This window comes from Gymnoscopelus braueri, assembly GCF_963280865.1.
Source record: "Gymnoscopelus braueri genome assembly, chromosome: 11".
Classification (NCBI taxonomy): Eukaryota; Metazoa; Chordata; class Actinopteri; order Myctophiformes; family Myctophidae; genus Gymnoscopelus; species Gymnoscopelus braueri.
Window position 1 is genome coordinate 17,694,517 of NC_137613.1, and position 24,370 is coordinate 17,718,886.

Consider the following 24,370-nt stretch of genomic DNA (forward strand, 5'->3'; position numbering starts at 1 on the left):
GTTCTATTATGTTCTATAAATAACATTCACAACAGAATTGAAGTGGATGATCAAGTTTGGAAATCACTTGGCACTGTGTTGGATAAATGAAGACAGTAGATTAATTACTTTAAAGTATCATGTTATCTTTATATACACTCTCAAACTCATAATCTCTAATCTCCATGTAAGAAACTATAGTTATCAGCTGCATATATCATTTATAATGTGAACAGAGGTAGGATGGTCTACACTTCACTACACATCAAATTAACCGTCACCTGCTCGCCTTAAAATATCCTAGTTTGTAAACCTGCGTGTGAACAAACAAGGTCTCTAGGATTCAGCAGACGTGGTGAATGTCTTGTCTTTCCATGTGGGCTGAATGGGAACCGCTCCCTTTAGACCGAACATTCTGCCAACCAGAAAGTGAAACCAAACACACTCTTTTATCATGTTAGATTTAACAAAAAAAACTCCACCTCATGCATCTTGTTATTCATCTTATGTCCTTTCCATTATGCATTCAGATGTGTCACCTGTGTTCATGTGGTATATTTTATGTGTGTGTGTGTGTGTGTCCACAAGGAGCACAGCACAGGAATAATCTAGGCCTACTTGATCTTATTATATTCTAATAATATTTTATTATGGATATTCTAATAGTGTCCATCCATAATTACTGATGTTTACTACTTAATGAATGTCATTCATTAAGATCTATTCAACTTCACGTGTCTTTTGTCTCCTGACACTATGGTATTCCCCTGGCCTAAATAAAAACCTGCCACACTGAATCCTTCCTGGCAACAAATGATGTCACAGAAGTTCAATTTTATTAGATCTCCACTAGCCAGGTCGAAGGCCAGGGATGTTTTTTGCCTGTGTGTGTGTGTGTGTGTGTGTGTGTGTGTGTGTGTGTGTGTGTGTGTGTGTGTGTGTGTGTGTGTGTGTGTGTGTGTGTGTGTGTGTGTGTGTGCGCGCGTGTGCATGTGTGTGCATCCTATTTCATACTGATACAGCTAATAATCACTGATACTGTTGAATATGACTACTTGCCTTGCTATTATAGTGGTCCCTGTTTTTAGACGTTTGGGGGTCTGTCCTCCATCAAGAAGAGCCTAAACAGTGTTTCTATAAGAACACAAGTTGAGAGGAGGGAAGGAGAGTGATAGTGATAATAGATGTCTGCACAAAACTAAACAGAGTTTAAGAAAGTGCACAAATAGGCATATTCTACCTTAAACAGTTGTGTTGTGTAACTTGACTTCAAATCTAAAAGATAACACTTTCGCTTGTTATCCTGTTCAACGCTGAACAACAGTATCCATTTCATTTTACATGCTTTCTCGTTACTATGCTGAATATTGATGATAAATGTAATAAATAAAGCCATACCTTGATGCGTTGTCGAAATTAAATCCCAAAGGTGGGGTGTCATGCAGAACATAACACCACATCTTCACCTCACTTGAGTGTGCACAGCGTCTAACAGTGAACTGTTTTTGATTTGACTGTATTTCATTCTTATACTTTCTTTCTTCAAGAGTTATGAGTTCAGACAATATGGCTTGATTGGATTTGTATTGTTCCACGGCAACAGTGGAAAGCCCCTGGTATCCAACAATAGCTTTTTATTGATGTTTTTTGGCACTTTTCCTGGTTGATATGCAATGATAAAGGTGCTGCTATGGTTGACAGTCAGCACCATGGGTAATCACCACCACCACCACCTATCGACAACTTTAAGGGTTGGATGAGGCAACATCATGGTTGGTTATTTGTCAACACGTCTACTGTCTGCAACGAAATGGCACCCAAAGAATCTAAATCCATGCTGTCGACAAAGCCAACAGGCCAAGCTGTGATGCAAAATGGCGGGCAGTGACGTTTCATCTGAATTGCTTACCAATAAAAAGAAAAGACAAAGGACGTTATTATTGCACTGTAGTAATAGCAGTAAATAATAGCAGATATACAGGCTCATAGCGCGGCACCAAGTGCCGAGCTATCAGCTTGTAGATCTTGCTATTTTTGAATAGCCCAAAGAAATCTAAAAATGACACAGATGCTTTCCCCGGACTGAATGGGTTAATAGTTAATACCCAACATGAAAGACTAAAGTACCAAACTCCTCCCAGTATATTTATTTCTGCATGTGAAGTTTGGTAAAACAGCACCACAACAATGTACCAGTTGGCAGCAACACACATAAGATCATACCATACTGACACACTGGAAAATTCTTCTCTGCTTTCTTTCACTTTCATTTAATCTGGCTTGTAGTTCAGCTCCTGACTCAGCCAAGCTACGGCCAAGTGAATGCAACAACTGTGGGTCTGATACAACGCATTTCATTACATTTTAGGCATTTAGCTGACACTGTCTTCCAAAGGACTTATGCTGGGGTTACTGGTGTACTGGACACACATGGCTTTTCATGGAGATATCAACACATATCAGGATCAACTATGCAATATAATATTTAATACAAATTGTAGACAGATTTCTTTTTTACACACTATGTACCACAGATCTTCTCCTCTGGCAGGGAACTTTAAGACAGACAATATTTATATTTTCTACTTGGCTGGTAAAATGCATGCAAATCATCTCTTAAAATAAAAAATAAAAGAGGGCCTTTCTATAGATACATTTATATGTATTTACTGACGTCCTGTTGTACAGTATTTAACATTATTTTGCTGTTTAACACATTTTACTTTACGTGTTACAAAATCACAATATGGCAAATGACAACCTACTGTACAGTGAACAGAATGCCTAGTAATGAATCAGAACAAAAAATAAACTTAAGTAATGAAGCGCTGAGCATGTAAAGGCTTAATAGGTCTATGTGCAAATTAAGGGGGGGACCTGGCCCCTGCTTCCAGCACATATTAGTCCTATCAGTCTTATGTATGGGTATCTATCTGCCTGCAGATACATACAGTAGGAATGCCTGCAGATACATTTTATACATGGGCTGTAGCTACCATGTATACAATGTATTCCTACATCATTAAATCTACAGAAACTGGATTGTTCATAGGGAGGAATTAATTACATACAGTATTTGTATAATACTGTACGTAAACTTAGTTAAATAGCATCATTATTTAAATTGCCTAAATAGTTTGAATGTAGTGTTAATATTATTGCATGAGTTTGTGTGATGTATCACAATTTGTATTCAGCATCACAATGCTGAATAGTGGTGGTGTTTTACACCTTTGAGCAGAGCTGAAACTCAGTGAAACGTTTTAAATGTACAACCAAGTGAAATAGAAATGGCCTGCATAGTGTACACAGCATAACCTGTTTGATTTGTGAAACCTGCATGCATATCAAATAAACACATGGTATCCAAAATGAGAATGGTGAGGGAGAGGTCAAGTATGAGAACCACGTGATTTCTTGTAATCTGTGGTTAGGCGTAAACGAAAGTTAGGAAACCTTCATCAACGCTCCTGGCACGATAGACTGTATGGGCACAATATGGTCTTTGCTGCCATCCAGTGGTAGAAATAAGACATGAACGTGCTATGGAACTGCATTCAAATGTTGGTAATTCTTTTTGAGTATCTGTACCCCCCAATTTCTTTTTAAACTACTCGTGTATATGATGTTTTTGCATTGTATATTTTTCATGTTTCGATGAATTGAATACACAGGACCCCAATGGAAACAAGCCATAGTGCTTTCTTGGGTTTTAATCCTTTTAGCAGACCTTGTTTTGTTTTTTTTGTACTTTTTTTTGTTGCAAACTGTTAATAAAGTATTCAATCAATCAATCAATCAATCAATCAATCAATCAATCACCACTACATTTCAAATGTGACCACCTCCTCCTTATAGTATATAAGTTTAAGTTATATTCAAAGTAAGCACAAAGACATTGGAAACGTATGGCCTCCACTGACCTTGCACTTACTGTACCAAATATAAAAGGTACATATGAGCTATATAAATGTATATGAAGTTTTACAAAATCACATTATCTCATGCACAACAAACAAAACAAATGTATTTATATCTTTGGATCCTTCCTCAGAATGTGCAGCAATGATAAATACAAAAAAGGAGAAGTGAATTGCTCCTTTAAAAAGAACATAATTTGTTACATTAATCGGGTGATGAGACAGACATTTCTCAATATACTTTGATTTGGACATTTCTAGACCAACAAAAAGAAAAAGAAAAAGAAAAGACAGAAAATAAAATAAAAACACTTGTTGTGGAGGAGCCTGACAGACAGAGGCTATACCTGTTTGAGGGTCCTCCTTGGCATGGAAAAGTTTGGGAACCCCTGGTTTACACAAGGAAGGTCAAGGCTACAGGATCACACAGGATAGGGATGTGATCATCAGAGAGCCTTTCTGTTACAGAAGTCACAACTAAACCTCACTCCTATAGCAAAGGTTTGCTAAGTGTGATCTTCATTTGATTATGATTGATGACGCCATGCTGGATCCATCATGGGACCCGCTGTAGTGGCTTGAGAGTGACATGTCAGTGGTGGCTTCGTAAAAGTCAGAGTCCGGGATCTACGAAAAAGGAGATAAACAATGTACATCACCAAGTGGCAAGTGCTTTACAGAACAAAACACAATTTAAAACTAACAGACATTCTAAATTAATAAGACAGAATAAGACAGAATTAACCTAAACATAATTTTTAAGAGGACAAAGTTAGTCAAACAGCCTAGAAAGAAAGGATCTACTGTCCATTCTTGTGTCAGTAGTTTGTACTGTACTTGTGTTGAACCTTTCTTGAATAAATTACGTGACTACAGAGCAGAAAATATCTGTGCCATCTTTTGTCAATCATCAAAAGTAAAATTCACAAAGCCACTGGACTTCAGAACATATTTCTACCTGAAACGCTATTGTATAGTTTTAGGAATGATACCTCAGATAGTGATACATCCTCAAGGTCAGATTCCAGGATCTTAGATTTCAGGATCTTAGATTTCAGGATCTTAGAAAGAGTTGGATGGACCTGGATCAAATAGAATTAGCAAATTATTCATTGAAATAGTAAAAGATTACAACGATGGTTGACGCTTTCCCCCAAAAGGCAATACGATAACTGACAATTTGGTACTCTAGCACAGTGGTTCCCAAAACTTTTAGCTCAAGAACCAAAAGAGAAATGAGACGTTTTCCCGGGTCCCCAACTAGTGAAAATAGTAGATCTACAAGCTCACAACGCGTCGCTTCACGCTGCGTGAGCTTGTAGATCCGCTATTTTCACAACTTCTTAAACGTTTTTACACTTATTTATGGAAATTATTTGATTATTCCATTTTATTTATGTAGCCTAGTACTTTTGGAAAATGTTGTAATTGTTTTTAATTGATGAAAACCTGTTCCATCCACCTGTTACTTCAGAAAATCAAAGTCTAACAGTAAACAGTAACAGGGATATTTGACAATGGTTTGAATACTACTTGTTGCCATTGAGTGTAGTAGTTGCAGTAGTTTACCTCATTGTCTGGTGGTAAATATACCAGATGTTGTTTAGCTTGTTTTCTCGACTTGGACTCAGTGTCCTCAAAGGCCACATAATGGATCAGTGTGTATAATCTGGACAGACAAGAAACAGACAATTAAATAAAAAAAGGTTTTTAAAAAAAGTATGGATTTCAAGGGCATAAAACATTGGTAAAACATTACATTTATAGATGGACCACAATGGAAACAAGCCTCCTGGGGCTTTTGTGTTATCCTTTGACTGTACTACCTGTATAGTTAATAAACATGTTAATAAAGTATTCAATCAATCAAAAGATCATTCAAGAGAGGGCAACAGATCATCGCAAATCATGTGGAATAAAAGTATACCTCTGGTATAATATAGCAGTCTCGTAAACAATAAATACGTTTTACATATTTTGAAAATCTTTGTTTGTAACAGATGCAGTGTGTGGTCACTGGTGAACAAAGACAATTTATAACACGTGACAACAATCGTGTTGATATGATTACTAAAACATGTTGACAGGACTCGTGTCAACAATTTTCGTCAGTTGGAAATACATTAGTTTTGTGGCAAAGCACAAACCTATGGTGCTACTGAGGTGAGAGAACAGTTTGGTTACAATGACTATTCGATGTGTGTGGTGGCTGGGTCATTTTCACCTTCAAAGTATTTAAATAATAAAAATACTAATAAAAGCTACGTCTTTTTTGGTTTATTCCATTTGACGCCTTTAATTGATGATGCTGTGTGTTTAATTGTTGCCAATAAAGTCGCAAAGAAGGTCAAGTTAATTGGGCAAATTCTGATTCTGGATTGATGGATGGATGGATTTTATTTGGTATAAACTTTATACAAGTAAAATACAATATAAATCATACCAAGGATAACATTGTGTTTGAATGTGGTCCTCAGGTGGAAATGGCATATACTGTATTGAGGTGTGATAATTTTACACTGAATCAGAACATAATTACTGAGAGCGAAACAAAGAAACGTGTCTGATGCAGTGAAGCAGAGGTGCTCACCTGTGATAGAGCATGGTCAAGAACTGAATAGCGATCAACAAGGCAAAGCTGAAGAGAGACATGAATGCAACCGGGTCGATGTGCATGTACTCCCCGGTGCGTTCCAAAGTCTGGTTAAGCTTAGGGATGGGAACCTTCAGGTTGATGAACTGGAGGATAAATGCTGCCACCAGCCACAAGGAGTTGGTGAAAAAGAACACAAAAGACACCTGCATGACAGAAAAATAAGATTACATTCTTATGCTTGTGGCCACAGACCAGCCAATATAGTCTATTATTAATGAGATTTCACTCTACAGTGGGGACATGGTCAGGGTTCCATTTGTTTAAAAAAAAGAAAAAAAGAAAGGGGGATTGTTGCAGCTCTAATCTCAGAAATAATCCACAATCCTTTAAATACTGTATATAAAATTATTAATCAGTGAATATCATCCACAATTTCTGGATGTGATAATGCAAAAGGTTTCCATAAATATGTTTCAAGTTGCTTCATTTTGGGACATGTTGATACCTTGTTCCTGAGTTCTCTGAGGCTGTTGTTGATCTTCGTCTGTTTGTCTTTGTCCTCTGCCAGTGGTTCAAGATACTTCTTCTGTAGTTCCTTCCAAAACTCCTCCTCTTCCTGTGGAGAAACACAAAGCAACTCTTAAATGAGGTGCAACACCTACGTATACTGTAGGCCTACTGTACTGTCAGGTGTCCACCGTGGCGCATCTGGCTTTGTCGAGCGTCTATTCGAACACAATTGGCCCGTGTTCGGAGGGAGAGAAGCCGGGCAGGGCGGGTGATATCATTGCACGTGCCGCCCCCGGGCTGGGGGCGGCACCTGTTAGCATGGAGTGTTCGGCGGGAGGAGTAGGACGAAGGCTCTACGTCCTCTCGGTAGGGGCTCCTCACAGGCAGGTGAGTCAGTAAGATACAACACCAGTGAACACACACACACATGTGTATGGGGAGGAATTAATTGGCATAATGACTATATTGGGGAGAAAAAAGGAGGTAAAAAAAAGAAAAATAATGAAAATGGTCCACTCACTGCGTCAAGTGTATGTTCATGTAGGGACATCTCATCAGACAAGGTCTGTAACTGCATGATCCAGTCTGTAGTCAAAGTCAAAGAGGGAGAAACAAGAGTGTAAATTAATGTAATTCATAAAGAAGAAAAATTATATTTCATCATTGATGTCTGAAGACCTTTTATGGTGTCAACATCTATGACGAATTCAATGTGACTTTTCTAAGCAAGTAGAGGGAATATCTGTGGTCTTACCTTGATGAACACGTGTCGAAGGAGGATCTTCTTCCCTGAGGCAAAAACAAATTAAAGTATTATTTTTATTATATTATGATATCGCTCTTACAGTATCACTGTCATCCATGACTCTAATCAATGCAACCTATAGTCCTGTTATAGGCTGTTACTGTACGTGCATATTGCAGAGAATTTGTATTCCTTCTAGCTGTTATTTATTTGTATTTATAGTATACAGTATTTACCAGCTGACATGCCTATTATATTTAATTCATTTTAATGTGAGCAATTCACCAAGTCCTTATCTCATCAAAATGATTAACATGTAAAATGTATGTGTCTAAATCACCTCATTCACATCACAAGCAATAATAAATAAATATCAGAACATCATAGCCAACATCATCTCATCCACTACTAACTAGCAAAACATCCATCAACACCTTTATGACCTGGTTAAAGTTGCTAAATCACCACTCCCCCAGCAATCTGTTGCGGTACTGTGGATGCTGTTCCGTATTTTTTTGTCTTGCACCCTGAATATCTAAACTCTATAGTAACATTCCTATATATTGCAAGGTGCTTGATGATGTACAAGACAATTTCCAAACAGAAATTCTATGTTCTTTTTGTTTAGTTACGTTTTTTCAAATCAACATAAATGTTTTTTTGTGACATTGTCTACATTCTAAATGCCCATTATCCAACAATGAGTACTTGCCTCTCTTCCCCCAGAGAACGTTTTATGTGCTTTGTTACAATGGGATGGGGACCGTCCACAGGCTCCACTACCTCTATAGATACCATGTTCTCTTTGCCAGGTTTCCAGCAGAGGCAGTTACAGCATTTGGTCAAGCTTGTACTTGTATCTGGGAGGGCATGGAGGAATCTCCTACCCAAAACTAAAAAAGAAATAGAAAATGTCAAATTACTATATTATACTATTATTACCATTTTTAATGGTCTAACATTACATTGCCTACAGAGCTTGGCCTTGTTCTTCGCTGTGTGCACATACATAGCTGTGATTGGCGTAGCTGAGCTAAACGTGGTTCAATGTATACGTGGCATGATTTAGCTTTTCCTCGGATGGCAGGGGAAGAGGAGCGCTCGTTTTGGTTCACCGATTGAACGTCTTGCATATGTGCAGGATGAACAAAAAATGCATCACTTTTTAAACCACTTTAAAACAAGCAAGGTGAGCAAGTGTCCGCACCAAGTAACCAATGGCCTCACATGTCGACAAGTGGGCCGTCTGCATAGGCATGTGGTGGTGGATGGAATAGGTTATCACATTAAACAAAAGGAGCGGTTCCTTCCCCCATCTTAGACTATCTGAGACCTAAGGTCGTCCATGAGTGATTATTGGCACAATACCAGCGTCAGCTGTGTGGTTTGCTGCATGCATGCATGCTTCCCTTTATCTACTTTTGTAGAGACAGACATACATATACAGTAGATACAGACAACCCCTATTCTATATGGCTGGCCCATTCAGCACCGACCCGAAGAAGGCAGCCTAGTCTGTCAGAAACGTTGGTGTGTTTTCAGTCTCTCTGTGGCCACAATAAATTATTGGCATCGGCAGCTACGAGTGTGCGGCTATGTTCTTTTATTCTTCAGTGTTTAATCCGTAAGGCTGGCACCTCGCAAGGACAGGTGTGCTGTGCACCTTTGACCCCAGTCAGCGCCACGCCATAAAAATATAACGTTCAGACCAGCTGCTAATTTGCTACTACTGTAGTTACTGTGGTAACTACCTGTAGGTGCAGTCCTCTGTGCCCCAGCAGAGGGTGCGGCCTCCCTGGTACCCCAGGACATGTTGTTCATATTGGTGATGGAGTAGATGATCAGCAGGAGGTAGGCACTGGGGGTGCACAAGATGTAGAGGACGCCGTAGGCCAAAAGGTGCATCTCCTGAGGATGCATCAGCCCGGTCACAAAGCATATTGCCACCATGGAGATGCAGAAAAGACTGCTGGGACTCAAAATGGTGTCTTCGCTTATCATGGTGTCTGTTGGAACAGTAAGGTTATAAAATAAAACACTGAAAACAAGAATGTATACTTAAAGAAATAGAGATTATTATTATTCTTAAAGTATAAATTAAAAAAATCTCTTTTCTTGTCTTAAAGCCTATTACACACATCATATATAATTATACGTATACATCAAATCTGCAATTTAATCACTACTTGCCTATTAAGATCATGGGTAGAGCCAACATGAATATAGAATAGCAGACACTCATGATGGCAGCAATAGTGACCGTGTATCTGACTTCAGCTTGAAACAGAGAGCCAGGTAGACGGCAGGGGGTATTACTGACAGGATCAATGCACCGTTGAATTCTATGTTGCACATCAATGTCAAACTTCCTGAAAGAAAAATAGATAAATACATAAATAAAAAGTACAGTAGTTGAGTTTAACTTAGCTCTGACCCAGAGCGTTAGCGAGAACTCGCTAATGCTCTGGACCAGAGCTAAGTTTAACTGTCGGTTAGGTAAAGCTTGAGTTAGTGTTGTTTAGGTTAGATTTAAAAGTAGATTGGTTGCAGTTTTGATTAAGTGGATGATGTATAGGCTTGGTCTAGATTAGGTTTAGTTCAGTTGATTGGTGTATAATATTTTGTAAATCAAAATTGCATGCAGTGTGAGTATACCCAAATACTGTTTTTTTTAACCCTTAAACTGTACAGAACTGGCTTTTTCTTTAGAGTCGTCAATAAATCAATCTATGATTCATGTGGCAATTTCAAATTATTGCTAATTAAAAAAGTACACACATAATGACACATTAAAGAATACCTCATTTGTCTTTACTTCAAGCAGTTATTTGGGTGTGGAAAGAATTAACCCATTCTTTATCTTTATTGTTTTGCTAAACAATAAATACATTATTTCCTCTGTTTAACACAAAATTAAATAAAAAATAGAATTCAACCTGCAATCATTATGCACATGGTGGCAGGCCCCAGTATGGCTGTAACCATGGTCATCAGCTGGTAAAAGATGTAGAGCCTAGAGATGGATGGGTTCCTCGTAGATGTCAGAAAGCCGGAGCCTAGCAATTCCACAGTGTTGGCCATAGTGGATGGGACCCATCGACGACGCTAGGAATTTACAATACATTTTTTTTAAAAAAAATTTATCCCTCGATTTTTTGTAACCCTTTTTTCACCCGGTGCCAATTTGCTAAGTGATCCTGGGCACTACACTCCCCCCACCAGCCTAGGGAGGCCAGGGCCGAGCTCATGCCTCCTTCAATGCATGAGAGCCAACTGACCTTCTTGTCACCTGACAGGGGAGAGTTTCCCTGGTTGGACGTAGCGCGTGGAAGGAACACGTTATTCCAACCAGTTCCCTTCCCCTCCATCAGGCGCCCCGGCTGACCAGGGGGAGGCAGTATAGTGACCAGGATTACTACATGTTTTTGTGAGGGTATTAACTACCCTAGGAGACACGGGGAGAACATGTAAACTCCACACAGAGTAGGCCCTTTCGCCAACCCCACCTAGGGTATGGGCGCTGATGACGCGGAGGAGAAGACACGCCCCCAGCGCCCACAGCGTCCCCGGCGGGAATCAAACCCAGGACCTTCTAGCTGTGAGGCGACAGCGCTACCGACTGCGCCACCGTGCCCCTCACTTTGCTAAATGCCTAAAATGTATTGTAAAAGGAATTTACAATACATTTTAGGCATTTAGCAAAGTGACAAAATGAAAGATCAGAGAGAACAGCAAGAACTCTTAATCAACCAACAACAGGGTAAATGGACAAGTAAAGACAGTGCAAAAAAACTATTAAGTCCTATAAAGTTACTAGGATAGCAGGAAGACATCAAACATAGCATATGAATGTATTATATATTATCTAGATAACATGCTTGGTATAATCTTTTTTTTTAATATAATTATTTTGGGTTTATTGAGTGTAGAGGGAGTGTAGAGAGACAGGACACCAATCATTAATACTGTTGTATAAAAGCAATAGAACACTTGATCATAAGTTATCGCGAATAACATCATTGCATTATGTTAGTTTGCAATAACACACACCATAAGAAAAGGTTTGCCTTGAACTAGTTAGCCCTCACCTGATTGAAGAACTCTTTGAAGCCCTCTGGAGCATTGGTATAGGCATCAGATGCAGAGTTGTACTCCACCCTCCATCCCTGCCGAAGTAACAAAAGACACAGCCAACGGTCCTCACCTGAATAGAAATAAAAGAACAGAGAAGGTTTTACATGTGAGGGTTCTTTTTATATAATGTTATGTATTGCACAGTTCTGGTAGTCCACTGACTCATGCATTCAGTTCAGGATCTGCATGGGAGAAGACCTGGCTGGGAGGAGACCTTCAATCAGAAGTTGGACCAATCAGAGGACGCCTTCCCCCTACTTAAGAGCTGGCAGCACCTGTGTTCTTTGACAGTGTGTATCATGCTGTCAGTGCTGCTACATGCTGTCGATGAGTTTAAAGTCAATACTTTGGGGCTAAAAGTTTAGTAACCCTTCGTATTTTATACTCTCTGTGACACCTTGTTTAAGTTGAACCTGCTGAAGTAGTGTTGATATAAGGTAATGGGTGTTCTAAAAGAGTAAGCTTAACCACAACCCTGTTGTGGAGAGTGTTTGACCACCAGTGCCAGCTTTTTGTGAACCAGTCACCTGTTTTGCTTTAGATTAGGGAATTAATGTAATTTTGATTTGTTAGAGGTTAGGTAGGGGTTTCAAAGCATAGGTTAGTTTGTTATATTTATGTATTGATTTTGCACTGGGGTCGTTTTTCCATGTTTATATTTAAGTTTAATTCACATATTAATGTAAAACCGTACTATTATTGTGTCACTTTCTGGACAATAACAAAAAAAAAAGTCAAAACAATAAAACTACATTTCACTTGCCAACCTTATGTCACGGTCCTTCATTCCCTAGACCAAAGGATAGTAACAGAAGGGTAGAATAAACGATAGATAGATATCGAAATCTGTGACCGCCCCTCCAGAGCATGGGAACTTGGGCAGCAATAGCGAACCAGCAATAGCGAACCAATCATCAAAAAGTCCTGTGAAACGCCCACATTTTGAAGAAACGCCCACTTTTTGTCGGGTAAATGTAGGACTGGTTACCCCAGTCAAAATAAACATGAGTCATGACATCTCCCTTACCTTGGTCATTGCGTACATAGTGTATGGCCTCTGTAGATTTGCTGGTATATGTCTTCATGACATTATCATCCATGAGAGCAGCTGCTCTGTACAGGCTGAAACAGCCTGGGCTACACAGCACAGAGCCCAACACATGCTCTGCTGTCTTCTGTAGCCAGTGTCCCATTGCATACTCAAACTTCTGGAACCACACCATGGGACCTGATGGAGAGAGACAGTAGAGCTTGGATGACAATGACATACATATAAATTACCCCCCCTTCCCCTCTCTTTTTTTGAAACGTACTTTAAAATATGAGTCCTGCCTGCCTTACTTCATCGTATCTTGTTTTTCTTGTTTTTTTTAGTTCATTGCAATCAAGTATTTGCTCTATTCTTATTTTGTGTATTTTTGTATTTGACTTGATTTAAATTCATGATACCAAGGTGCATAGTACAGTAGAATTATCCAGATAGCGCAAAAAGTCAGAAGACAATTCCATTGCGGTCCCAAAATAAATAATTGCAGTACAGATATTATCTAAATGATAACACATGTGTTATTCTATTATAGCTCAATAGAAATCACTGTAGTAATACAAAATAAAATAAAAAAAAGACCAATTTACAAGAGAGAGATAAATAAATGAATGAATGAATGAATGAATAAATAAATGGAATATGTGAGAACAAAAAAAGACTAAAACTGTAGAAGTAGCGGTATATAATTGTTTTATTACTGTCTGTATTCTTTTTTTCTTCCTATTTTTCCCATGTACCAACCTGTTCCTGTGGGGTGGATGCGTCCACAGGCTGCACCAACGTGTGGGTACTGTTTGAGTCGGTCTACAAGCACCATCACTGCAGATGGCTGGAAGTCTGTGTCTCCATCTAAAGCCAGGATGTAAGTATTCTGTTTCTCTTTCTGGGGGGGTAATAACAACATTTTTGTTATCAATTCTTAACTTCTTTTTTAATGGAAATGTACATGAATCTGAAACCACACGTAGAATTGGTAAAAGAAAACTTATGAAATGTATAGTTTGTAAAGTCGATGTGTGAACTACAGTACAGACACGCACACACGCAGAGATTTTGCGCATTTATATTAGGATTATTATTACATTACCTATTACATTAACAGTAGTACTAGTAGTAATAATATTAGTATTATTGATATAAGAGCATGTGTGTTCTCTACTTATCGTACCTCCATCTGTTTCTTCAGCTCATTCATATTCCGCCCATTCATCCAGTATTTAGCTGTTAGCCTCCAGCCCAGATGGTAGTACATGTACATGACCTAGAAAACAATAAACCAACAGATTTTATTGAGAAATAAAACTACAATATTTGTGAAAGAATGAATAGCATTTCCTGACCTCTATCCTATTTCACAAATTGCTCAATCAACTATTTAATCCATGAAAAGGGGGATAGATTGCTTCTCTCTAAGCATTTAATTGCGAACGCAGCGGAAGGAGGCGCGCCGAAGCTTACTATGAAACCGTGCTCGGCTTGTGTGTGTGCGTCTCCGTGTGTGTCTCCGTGTGTGTCTCTGTGTGCGTGCACTGCCTCAGCCCTGTGTGCAGCCAAGTAAATGTCCAATATAGACGTACCATACATCAAATGAAAGGCCTTTGAAAACTGAACACACCTGTCAAGGTTGCGTTTAAGCCCGCCCCTTCCCCCGGAAGCCACGCCCCGGAGAAGGTTCCTAAAAACTCCCCATTGAAACCCCATGTTAAATGAAAAGTGCCCGAATCGCTCCGAAACTTTTTCTACCCCCCCTAAGTGGGGGTCTACGAACAAATACTTCGGGCTCGGATTTTGACTCCGCCCCCCGGAAGTGGGTGAAACAGCCACTTCAAACACTTTGTTGAATTGTTCAAAAACATTCAAAGTTTTTTTTTTGTGAATTGGTATTTTTCTAAGATGCTCCTTTTAACGCAGATTTTTTTTGTATTTTTTATATATTTTTTTATTGGTTACTTTTTTTTAGATGATTTCTTTTCATTATCATTTAATTTTGTTGCCGTTCGCTTCCCGCGTTCGCGCGTCTTACTTGTCTGTATACCTGGGACCACCTCTTCTTATGTCGTATGAGGTGTTTGTCCTTAAAATGAACCACCAGGCTGTTCCCGTGAGGCATTGTGACCTCCAGGCGACCCCCATACGGTGTCCTCATTAGCCGCTGTCCAGGAATCGGTGGCTTGAATGTGAACAGTCTCCCACTGACCTGTGTGAAAATACTGACCACCAAATCAAAGACAGTTAGCTATATATGGCTTGAATTTTCTGTGTTTAACCTGTTCAAATAGAAGTCAAAGAATCTTTTTTTTATGATTGACTAAAATGTGAAGACATTTTACCTGTACACCTCTTTGATGACCTCCACAAGGACCTCTGCGTATTCATTGACATGGCGGCCTTGACTTCCTGGCACGTCTTTGAAAGCATCATCAAAGTAGACGTGGCATTCAAAGCTCACATCGCTAGTCTTTGGAGCCATCTTTGGTCTGTACCTGCCCAACCTGTAGGGGCAGGTAAGAAAACAGAGATGCTTAGATGATGCTCATGACAAGTTTGCCTTACAAATGTTATTTCTGTTCACATGAAATGCCCTCTTTCTTTACACAAATTCTTAGCGTTTCCGTTGTACTGATTGTTAGGCGGAAGCATTAAAAAACATTCTGTCTCATAGACTATTGTTTCATCGATTTTGTGTTACAATAACATAACTCACCGGAATAGTGAAATTATAATCTTCATCATTTCATCACAAGTCTCGTGCCACATGGTTGCACACACGAACACTGTCACTGAGTCTGTGAAACTAGAACAAGATTTTATGAAGAAATAGAAAAGAAAGTGTACATTCTAGAGGTCTTCACGGGTCTGAACCGAGAAAATACCCGAGACCTGTACAGGTTTGTGTTTTATTGTGGTCAATTGGGTCCGGGTCGCGCGCGCACACACACACACACACACACACACACACACACACACACACACACACACACACACACACACACACACACACACACACACACACACACACACACACACACACACACACACACACACACACACACACACACACACACACACACACACACACACACACACACACACACACACTCACACACACTTACAACTTGCGCGTCCCAGTTTTCTTTATCTCAAAGCGTGTGTTGAGCAGCATGGACTGCTCCAGAAAGGCTCCCTCATACATTCTCCTGACAAACAGATGCTCGGTCCTCTGGATACACTGCAGCTTCAGAGAGCTAATGTAGATGATGGACAGCAGGAGACCCAGCCACCAAGCCAATGCTGAACCTATAGAACAGTACAATAGAGTGGCTTTAAAACATGATACCATCCAGACTAAATCTATTTAAAGTGATGCACATTTCAGAGAGAGAGAGAGAGAGAGAGAAACTTAATGTGCTTCAAAGTTCAACTGTACTGTTTATGCCTATGCATGGACTCAAAACATACAGTATAGCCTATAACGGAATCTGGAGACTGTTTTAATGTCGCTTCTTAACAGCTGGATCTGTAATCTATGTTATCCCCCGGACACACACACACACACACACACACACACACACACACACACACACACACACACACACACACACACTTGCTTTGTTTGCTTGTAATCTGTTTGTCTGATGAGGTTTTTTTTCCTCCCTCCATAGCATTTTGATTGATTGATTGAATACTTTATTAACAGTTTGCAAATAGTGTGGTATGATTACAATAGTGCTAAAAGGAAAACACAAAATGTATTCAATTCATACATTTCCATCATGCCCTTCATTGAGTCATCGCCACTGGTCATTAATACATGCATATATAAATGTTTAGTGATCATCATCCATTTTGCTATTCATGGCCTGTTTAGGGTCCCTTCCTTTCCATTGCCCCAGCTTTGTGTCCATCCTGTCCTACTGGCAGTGGGAATAGTAAAGAATATGAATGAGGTTTTCACATTGATGTCCGGGCCTCATCCTAACTGCTACCCTCATATGATGATCATTGTGATTCTGATGTTTTCCGTTGCAACCTAACCTCTCTCCTTTACAGTTCCCACTGTCTGTGTGATCCTCATTTCAGCTCATCATCATGGGTTTATGTGACCGCCTGTCCCATTGCAAGCTACTAGCTAGTGTGGTATCTGAAAACCACAGACTTAAAGGTTTCTATTGCTTTTGTAGTTGCCAACAACGCCATATTGCAGTTAAGTTTGTTGTCCCAGAGATGAGAATGAATGGTTGTAGAATGAAGGAGTCATCACTAGTTAGTGAGGTATCTTTGCTTCCATTTATTGCATAAGTACAAACAGTACAAAACAGCTCCATGGACCCAGAGGTCCTCTCAGTCAGCCTGCCGGCCACTGAGTGTCACACACACACTACAAGCTTTACATGTCATAGTCTTTATAGCCGTGGTCACATTTTGAATAAGTGGGTGGGGGTCAGCCTCCAAAAGTTAGACCCCCCCCCCAGACAAACAATAGATCCCCCTTTTGGTCCCTGATTCGATTTGCACCTGTATGAAGCAGGAAAGGGGATGGAGACAGACCTCCTGTCTCTCAGGTAGAACAAAAGGCAATGCTGATTGTAACCCCCACTCAGCTCAGACCAAAAGGCACCTCTGAATACACTCTTGTGTCTGTAGGCTACCTGTGAAGCAACCATATGGAAATATACAGCAGACCCCCCATGGGAGACTTCAAACGTCTTCCACAAACACGTATATTTCAAAAGAACCACAAAGAATCCGCCCCCCATGAAAAGCGACCGGAACACCAACCAGGAAAAAAAGAAAACATTCAGGAAGACCAAAACAGCAAACAACATCATACAGAACAATGCACATTCAAGACCCAAGATTACATAGTACAGCGACACGGTGAATTACACAGCCAACTCAGAGATCCCCACAAGGTATAATAAAATTCCAACAATCCCATCACATAGTTCCCACACCGCCACCCCTCCATGTACCTCGTCACGGGAGTCGCCCGGTCTTCTCAACACACAAACAAAAGGCGGGCATCAAAGCAATTATATTACTCGACATGAGAACCATTGAAGAGAAGTCCAAACTCAAAAAAATATTAACTTAATCCAACATCGCCACCCTATGTACTACAGATAAACAAAAGGCGGGCAAATCAGTGATTACATCAGTCGATATTGGGACAGTTAACTCCAGTAGGCATCCCCTAATTCACAGTCTAACCCACCATTAACACAAAAATACAATCCCAGGTCCCATATGCGCAGCGTCCCGCTCGACAAAGTCTCTCTTGTAGTCCCCCCAATGTCATCTTCTCACCCTCGCCGTGTTGCCCAGCGCAGCTCCAGCACAGCCACGCGCTCCGCTAGCGAACAGCCAGACGAGTCGTGCAGCCATCCTAGGCCTGGTCAGGTCCTCTCCCTGCAGATCTTTGAAAAGTTGTCGTCTTGCCGTGCCGATGTCCATAATCACCTCCACGGTGGTCCCCCCACGCCTCAGGAAGAAAACCGACCACCCACCGCAAGGCAAAAACGCCGCCGCATGTTCTTCCGACGCCTGGCTCAGTATCCCTGGAGACTCGCGCCCCCAAAAAAACAAACCAACGCGACTGCCGACTAAAAACGCCATAATGTGGTATCTGAAAACCACAGACTTAAAGGTTTCTATTGCTTTTGTAGTTGCCAACAACGCCATATTGCAGTTAAGTTTGTTGTCCCAGAGATGAGAATGAATGGTTGTAGAATGAAGGAGTCATCACTAGTTAGTGAGGTATCTTTGCTTCCATTTATTGCATAAGTACAAACAGTACAAAACAGCTCCATGGACCCAGAGGTCCTCTCAGTCAGCCTGCCGGCCACTGAGTGTCACACACACACTACAAGCTTTACATGTCATAGTCTTTATAGCCGTGGTCACATTTTGAATAAGTGGGTGGGGGTCAGCCTCCAAAAGTTAGACCCCCCCCCAGACAAACAATAGATCCCCCTTTTGGTCCCTGATTCGATTTGCACCTGTATGAAGCAGGAAAGGGGATGGAGACAGACCTCCTGTCTCTCAGGTAGAACAAAAGGCAATGCTGATTGTAACCCCCACTCAGCTCAGACCAAAAGGCACCTCTGAATACACTCTTGTGTCTGTAGGCTACCTGTGAAGCAACCATATGGAAATATACAGCACTAGCCCTGGCCTTTGCGGTGCTGATGGACATATTCGGCGGTGCCGCCCTGCTGGTGGGAGTCTTTGCTCCCCTGGAGATCAAAGGTCGAGACTTTGGAGACCTGCTTGTTTATACAGGTACTATGTTTTTGTTGTATAAAGGCCTGTTCTGGTAGATACAAATGTATACATACAGCATATATACAATGAAACAACAGCAGAAAGCTAAGTGTAAAATACAGGTTTTCAACCACTATTTAAACCAGTGGTTCTCAACCTGTGGGTCAGGACTCCCAGGGGGGTCCCCACATGATGTTTTTTGGGGGGTCCCCAGATGACAGTGAACAATTTAAGGACTTTTAAGACCTTTTTAATACCTAAAAGAAAAAGACCATTACTGCATCAAAAATAATAAACAAACTGTATATAAAAACTGGTCAAACATTGGCCAAATTGTCAAATAACATAAGAAAGAGGCACAATTTCTGAAAATAGCGGATGTACAAGCTCGGAGGCGTTGTGAGCTTGTAGATGCTATTTTCACAAATTGTATCTGTGGGACAGAGGCGAAACAAAATCGAATGCTCCAACTCCTACATTCCAAGTGCTTATCAGGGTGGGGGTGGGGGGGGGGTCTCTAGTTCAAATATGATTATTTTGGGGGGCCACGGCCTGAAAAGGTTGAGAAACACTGATTTAAACCACCTACCTCTCTGATATCTGTAGGATATATTTTAGACTAAACCATGATATGTAAAGGCACTAGTCCTGATTTTGTCATAAATGCATCTACTACATGCAACATGCCCTGTAGTGCATACAGTTGTGGTCACAAACATTATGTAAACTACTTGTAACAGCTTAATATGGTGTGCACCCCTGAGGTCTCTCTCTCTCTCTCGCTCGCTCGCTCGCTCGCTGAGTGTTTCAATAACAAGAGAAATTCCTTGATTGAGTAAAACAACGACACTATGGTTCTCCCTAATGTTCTAAAAAATTGCAAGATTTGTGCAATTTGATGTGGTTATTCTCCTGACAGCACTGCTCTGCAACCTTTTCTAGAGCAGTTTAGTTTTGTGTCGTTGCAAATCTCTAGATCCATGATTTTAGGAAGTTGAAGAGAAAGGTAGCAGCTGTGTAAATTACCCCGTCTCTGGTTGTAGGAAGTCAGTCGATGGCGTTGCTGGTGGCTCATTATTTCATGTTGGGTTTGTTCGTTTTCAGAATGTTGTATATGTAGACCATACTGTATGTATTTGAATTCCTTTGCAAATAGTTGCCACTTCAATCTTTAATGTAAACTGGCCTTACGCCAAAAAGGGTGTGGGTTAAATTGGTTGATAAAATGGTTCAAACCAATTGGCTACTCTTGAAAAGAAAAGAAAAGGCATGCAAAAGTGGGGAATTTATTTTAAATATGACTTTGAAAAGTCTAAGATGATAATGGCCAAAACAAAGGTCTGTGAACTGTCTCAATAAAGAAGGAAATACTAATAGTAGTGTGGAACACCCTGTCACTTTTCTGTAAATGAAAGATGGGGATTTTAATATGTATATATATTTTTTATTAGTCATGTGTGTATTATTATTTACTGTTATTCTCTCTGATATTGTTTTCTTGTTTGTTTGTGTTTTAAACAGGCTTTATATCTTCTTTGTGGATGGAATACCATTTCTACAATCCCTGCATTTTCTTAATGTATTCCGCATTAAAAAAATGCTCTACGGGTAACTGGATCTGTCAGTATTAATACAACGTTGGATCAAACTGTTTCATCTCTGACATCTGCACTATACTGACAAACGGCTACGTTCCAATTTTGTTGATAAGAACCACCTTACTAAGTTGAGGGCTTTGTCCGATGGAACATAAATTATGGTTAACAGTGTTACAAATGTAATTATGCCAAAAACATTTCAGTTATGAGAGTGCAGTGTTCCGACAGCCATGCTGCTCATGTTTTTATCCTCTTCTTTTATAGAGAATGTTTGTTTTACACGTGATTGTAAATGTGATTGAATTGAACGTGTTTCTGTCTTTGTACTGCATTATGATGTGTTGCTCATGAATGTTGATTTGATTTGTTGTTTCAGTAAATTGTCATAAATATCTAAATTGCTTGGATCAATCTTTGAAGCCCTCTTGTACTGTGATTTACATTGGAGCTAGTTGGCTGGCCTTCTTATCCAGAGTGGTGTTTTATTACAATAAGTTATATTGTGTCATGTTAGCTGACACAGCAACTTACAAGGAGTGAACAGGTGGGGGCGCCAGTGCTCAAGATATGCTACAACGGCACAGATGAGAGCAGGGGTTCTTAAAGTGGGGTCCACTGGGACACCCAGTGGTCCTTGAGATGATTCCAGGGGGTCCCCAGCAAAAATTAGTTCATATAGCATCAAAATCAATTTAACCACTTTAACCCGATATACATCAGATATGGAAATATATATATATACATATTGAAAGAATGTGAACATTTTGTTATATTTTCTGAAACACAAATCTTGTATACCGTAGGTTTCCCTGGCACAAAATATTTTGGGTGGAAAATGTGATGTCCACAAATGAGACATTCCTCAAAAAGGCTTTTACCTTGTGTGAACTATTCTATTGCACTTACATTTGGTGTGTACCGATACATAAATATGAACATTATTAATGAATACAAAATTAATTCAAATTATGGCCTGTAAATTAGAACAAATTGTGCATTTCTTTGGGAAAGACATTTTTGATGGTGTATGTCTGCAATGCTAAGTCATAAAAAGATATATTTTAGTGTGTGTGTGTGTGTGTGTGTGTGTGTGTGTGTGTGTGTGTGTGTGTGTGTGTGTGTGTGTGTGTGTGTGTGTGTGTGTGTGTGTGTATCATTATATCATGTTCAGCAGTTTGACTGTTAAAAAACAAATAGCCACTTGGAAGGCGCTCCATACTGAGTTATTGACACCTGAAACCAGTTTGATTTGTTGATTGTATATCATAATTAAATATAACTAATATTAATAAATAAAATATAGCAAAATCATAGGATATACTAACATTTATATTTGTATCTAATATTACTGCTGAATACTGTAAAATTAAACATTAGCCTATCAGTTCACTCCAAATAGCCTATAATACCATGAACCTATCTTTGCATTAATGATGAAATTGGCTAAATCTCTCTCACACTGTTTAGTATAAATCCTTGGTTTCACTTTTAACAACCTCTGTGGGTGAAATCCTCCTAGAAACACATGATGTTCAATATTGTTGAATTTCGATTGGCTAGAAGGTGCTGGCGCTTATCTCGAATACCGAGTTGGAACGACTCATTATAAGGGTTGCCATGTCCGCTTATTATAAGCGACTTTGGGCTTTTTTTTCTGTAAGTTGCTTGTAAATATTGGTTAATGGCGGGTTGCGTTTTTTTGGGCTTGTTTCTTAAAAGTGTAGTTGCTTATTTGGGCTTGTTTCCTAATGTTTTTTTTTTAAATTATTATAATGGTTGAAACCAGTGGTTCTCAAACATTTTGTAAATATTGTGTTCCAATACCTTCCAGGGACCCCTCATATACCAGATTTGTGGATTGTGTTGTTAGAATCATGTTTCAAAAATATTCCACATTTTGCACTTTTTTCCAATACTTTTTTTTTAAATAGCAGATCTACAAGCTCACAACTGAATAGCCAATACGTTTAAAGGTCGAAGGGCTCGTTTCTTTTGGGATTGTTTTCATAGACTTGGTTGCTTGTTTATCTCCCAACACCTGGCAACACCGCTCACTTACACACACAGCGTACTGTGTAGACGCTAGACAGCAGACACTGAGCTCAACCTAACGTTCTTCAGACCGATGTCAAGATGAGAGAGTTTGTCATAGGCCTGCTGTTGCTGTTCTTCAATGTCGCATCTCCAGGTAAAGCCAATTCTTAAATTCTTTCATTTAAACTTAAAAAGTTTATTTTACATTTACTGTGATTTAGCCTCACTTTACTTCAGCTGGTCCAGTGGTTCTCAACCTTTTCAGGCCGTAGCGTGACCCCCCAAAATAATCATTTTCTCGTTTTCATGCTATTCATCAAAAATGTGGAAGGCCCTACCAAAAGGAGTAAAGGAGTGTAAAACCCTACTCACTTTCAAAACTGCCCTAAAGATACACCTTCAGGAGGCTGCAATTCGAAAATGGCCCCTGTCTAAGTCTTAACTAGCCCTGGTTCTGAGCATTAGTGAGAGGGAACTCACTAACGCTCTGAACCAGGGCTAAGTCTTAACCTACCCCCCCTACCCCCCCCTCTTTCATTTTCTTCTTTTGTATATATTTTTTTCACTCTTCATTCCAGTAACTTGTAAGCTGATTGTATGACATTCTGTATAGTAGTGTCGGTGTGTATATCTGTCTCTTATATGTCATCATGATTTGTGTGCATGGGGTTCTCATCTTAAACAAGCTCAGTGCTTAATGAGTCTTCCAGTTTAGTAGACCTTGTATTGTGAATTTGTACTTCCATGTACTGCTATTCTCATGTCTTACTAAATAAAAGTACATCAATCAAACCAAGTTATCATTGAAAGCAAACCGTTGACCTACTTTATTAACACTTTAATTGAGATATTGATTCTTCATCACAATTTTAATCTCACCATTCAGTAAATGCAGAGTGTTCTGTTGTGTCTGACATCAGCATATATTATGTTAGTTTGTGACATCCACCGTCCACCGCGTGTGTTGACCATTGTAATAATATAGGATATTATTGCTGAAGAGCATCACAAGTTAAAAGGTTGACAAGAACAAACAGACAGAGAGACAAAGAAAGACAGATGCACACAGAGACAGGCAAACAGACCGACCTATAGAAAAAAGAGGTAGACTTACAGGTAAAAAGACAGAAAGAAACACAGAGACAGATAGGCCTAGTTGTAAAATCTGAGACAGAATGACAGGCAGACAGACAGAAAGAGAGACATGCAGACAGACAAATAGACACAAAGACAAATAGACTGGCAGACAGAAAGACAGATAGAGAGACACACAGATGGACAGAGACAGACATGTTGAAACAGAGACAGACATTGTTTCCTATAGATTGAATGGAAAACAGAAATGTTCTGAAGTGTTTTCTTGTTTGTTAAGCTAAAGGAATTCCATGTCATTTATTGTTGTGATTGAATACAAAAATATATGTATATTCAAATAATATTTACATTTTGTCTTACAGTGTCTCACTCCCTGAAATACATCCACACTGCATCCCCTAAAGTCCCAAACTTCCCAGAGTATGTGGTTGTTGGGATGGTTGATGA

General features: G+C 39.7%; 3 protein-coding genes across 3 annotated transcripts in view; 1 reads left to right on the forward strand and 2 right to left on the reverse strand.

Annotated features, from left to right (window-relative positions):
- Positions 1–4,418: 4,418 nt before the first annotated feature.
- Positions 4,419–8,548, reverse strand: LOC308095488 (uncharacterized protein; the record flags this gene model as incomplete). The annotated part of the gene is made up of 8 exons (XM_080442545.1): positions 4,419–4,526; positions 4,892–4,981; positions 5,469–5,568; positions 6,490–6,698; positions 7,001–7,111; positions 7,526–7,590; positions 7,760–7,794; positions 8,463–8,548. The coding sequence occupies 8 exons, from the start codon at positions 8,546–8,548 to the stop codon at positions 4,419–4,421; spliced, it is 804 nt and encodes a 267-aa protein (XP_080298671.1).
- Positions 8,549–9,988: 1,440 nt separating this feature from the next.
- LOC308095489 (chitin synthase chs-2-like) lies at positions 9,989–18,317 on the reverse strand (the record flags this gene model as incomplete). The annotated part of the gene is made up of 12 exons (XM_080442546.1): positions 9,989–10,119; positions 10,687–10,855; positions 11,839–11,954; positions 12,912–13,112; positions 13,674–13,815; positions 14,101–14,193; positions 14,968–15,142; positions 15,263–15,424; positions 15,637–15,726; positions 16,046–16,229; positions 16,655–16,661; positions 18,240–18,317. The coding sequence occupies 12 exons, from the start codon at positions 18,315–18,317 to the stop codon at positions 9,989–9,991; spliced, it is 1,548 nt and encodes a 515-aa protein (XP_080298672.1).
- A 4,525-nt stretch (positions 18,318–22,842) lies between these two features.
- The window catches only part of LOC308095490 (uncharacterized protein), a 66,836-nt gene continuing 65,308 nt past the window's right edge, over positions 22,843–24,370 (forward strand). Inside the window, exons 1-2 of the mRNA XM_080442547.1 lie at positions 22,843–22,982; positions 24,286–24,370. The exon at positions 24,286–24,370 is cut by the window's right edge and continues 182 nt beyond it. Coding sequence (XP_080298673.1) covers positions 22,928–22,982; positions 24,286–24,370 — 140 coding nt within the window. The 5' untranslated portion in view covers positions 22,843–22,927. The remainder of the gene's footprint in view (positions 22,983–24,285) is intronic.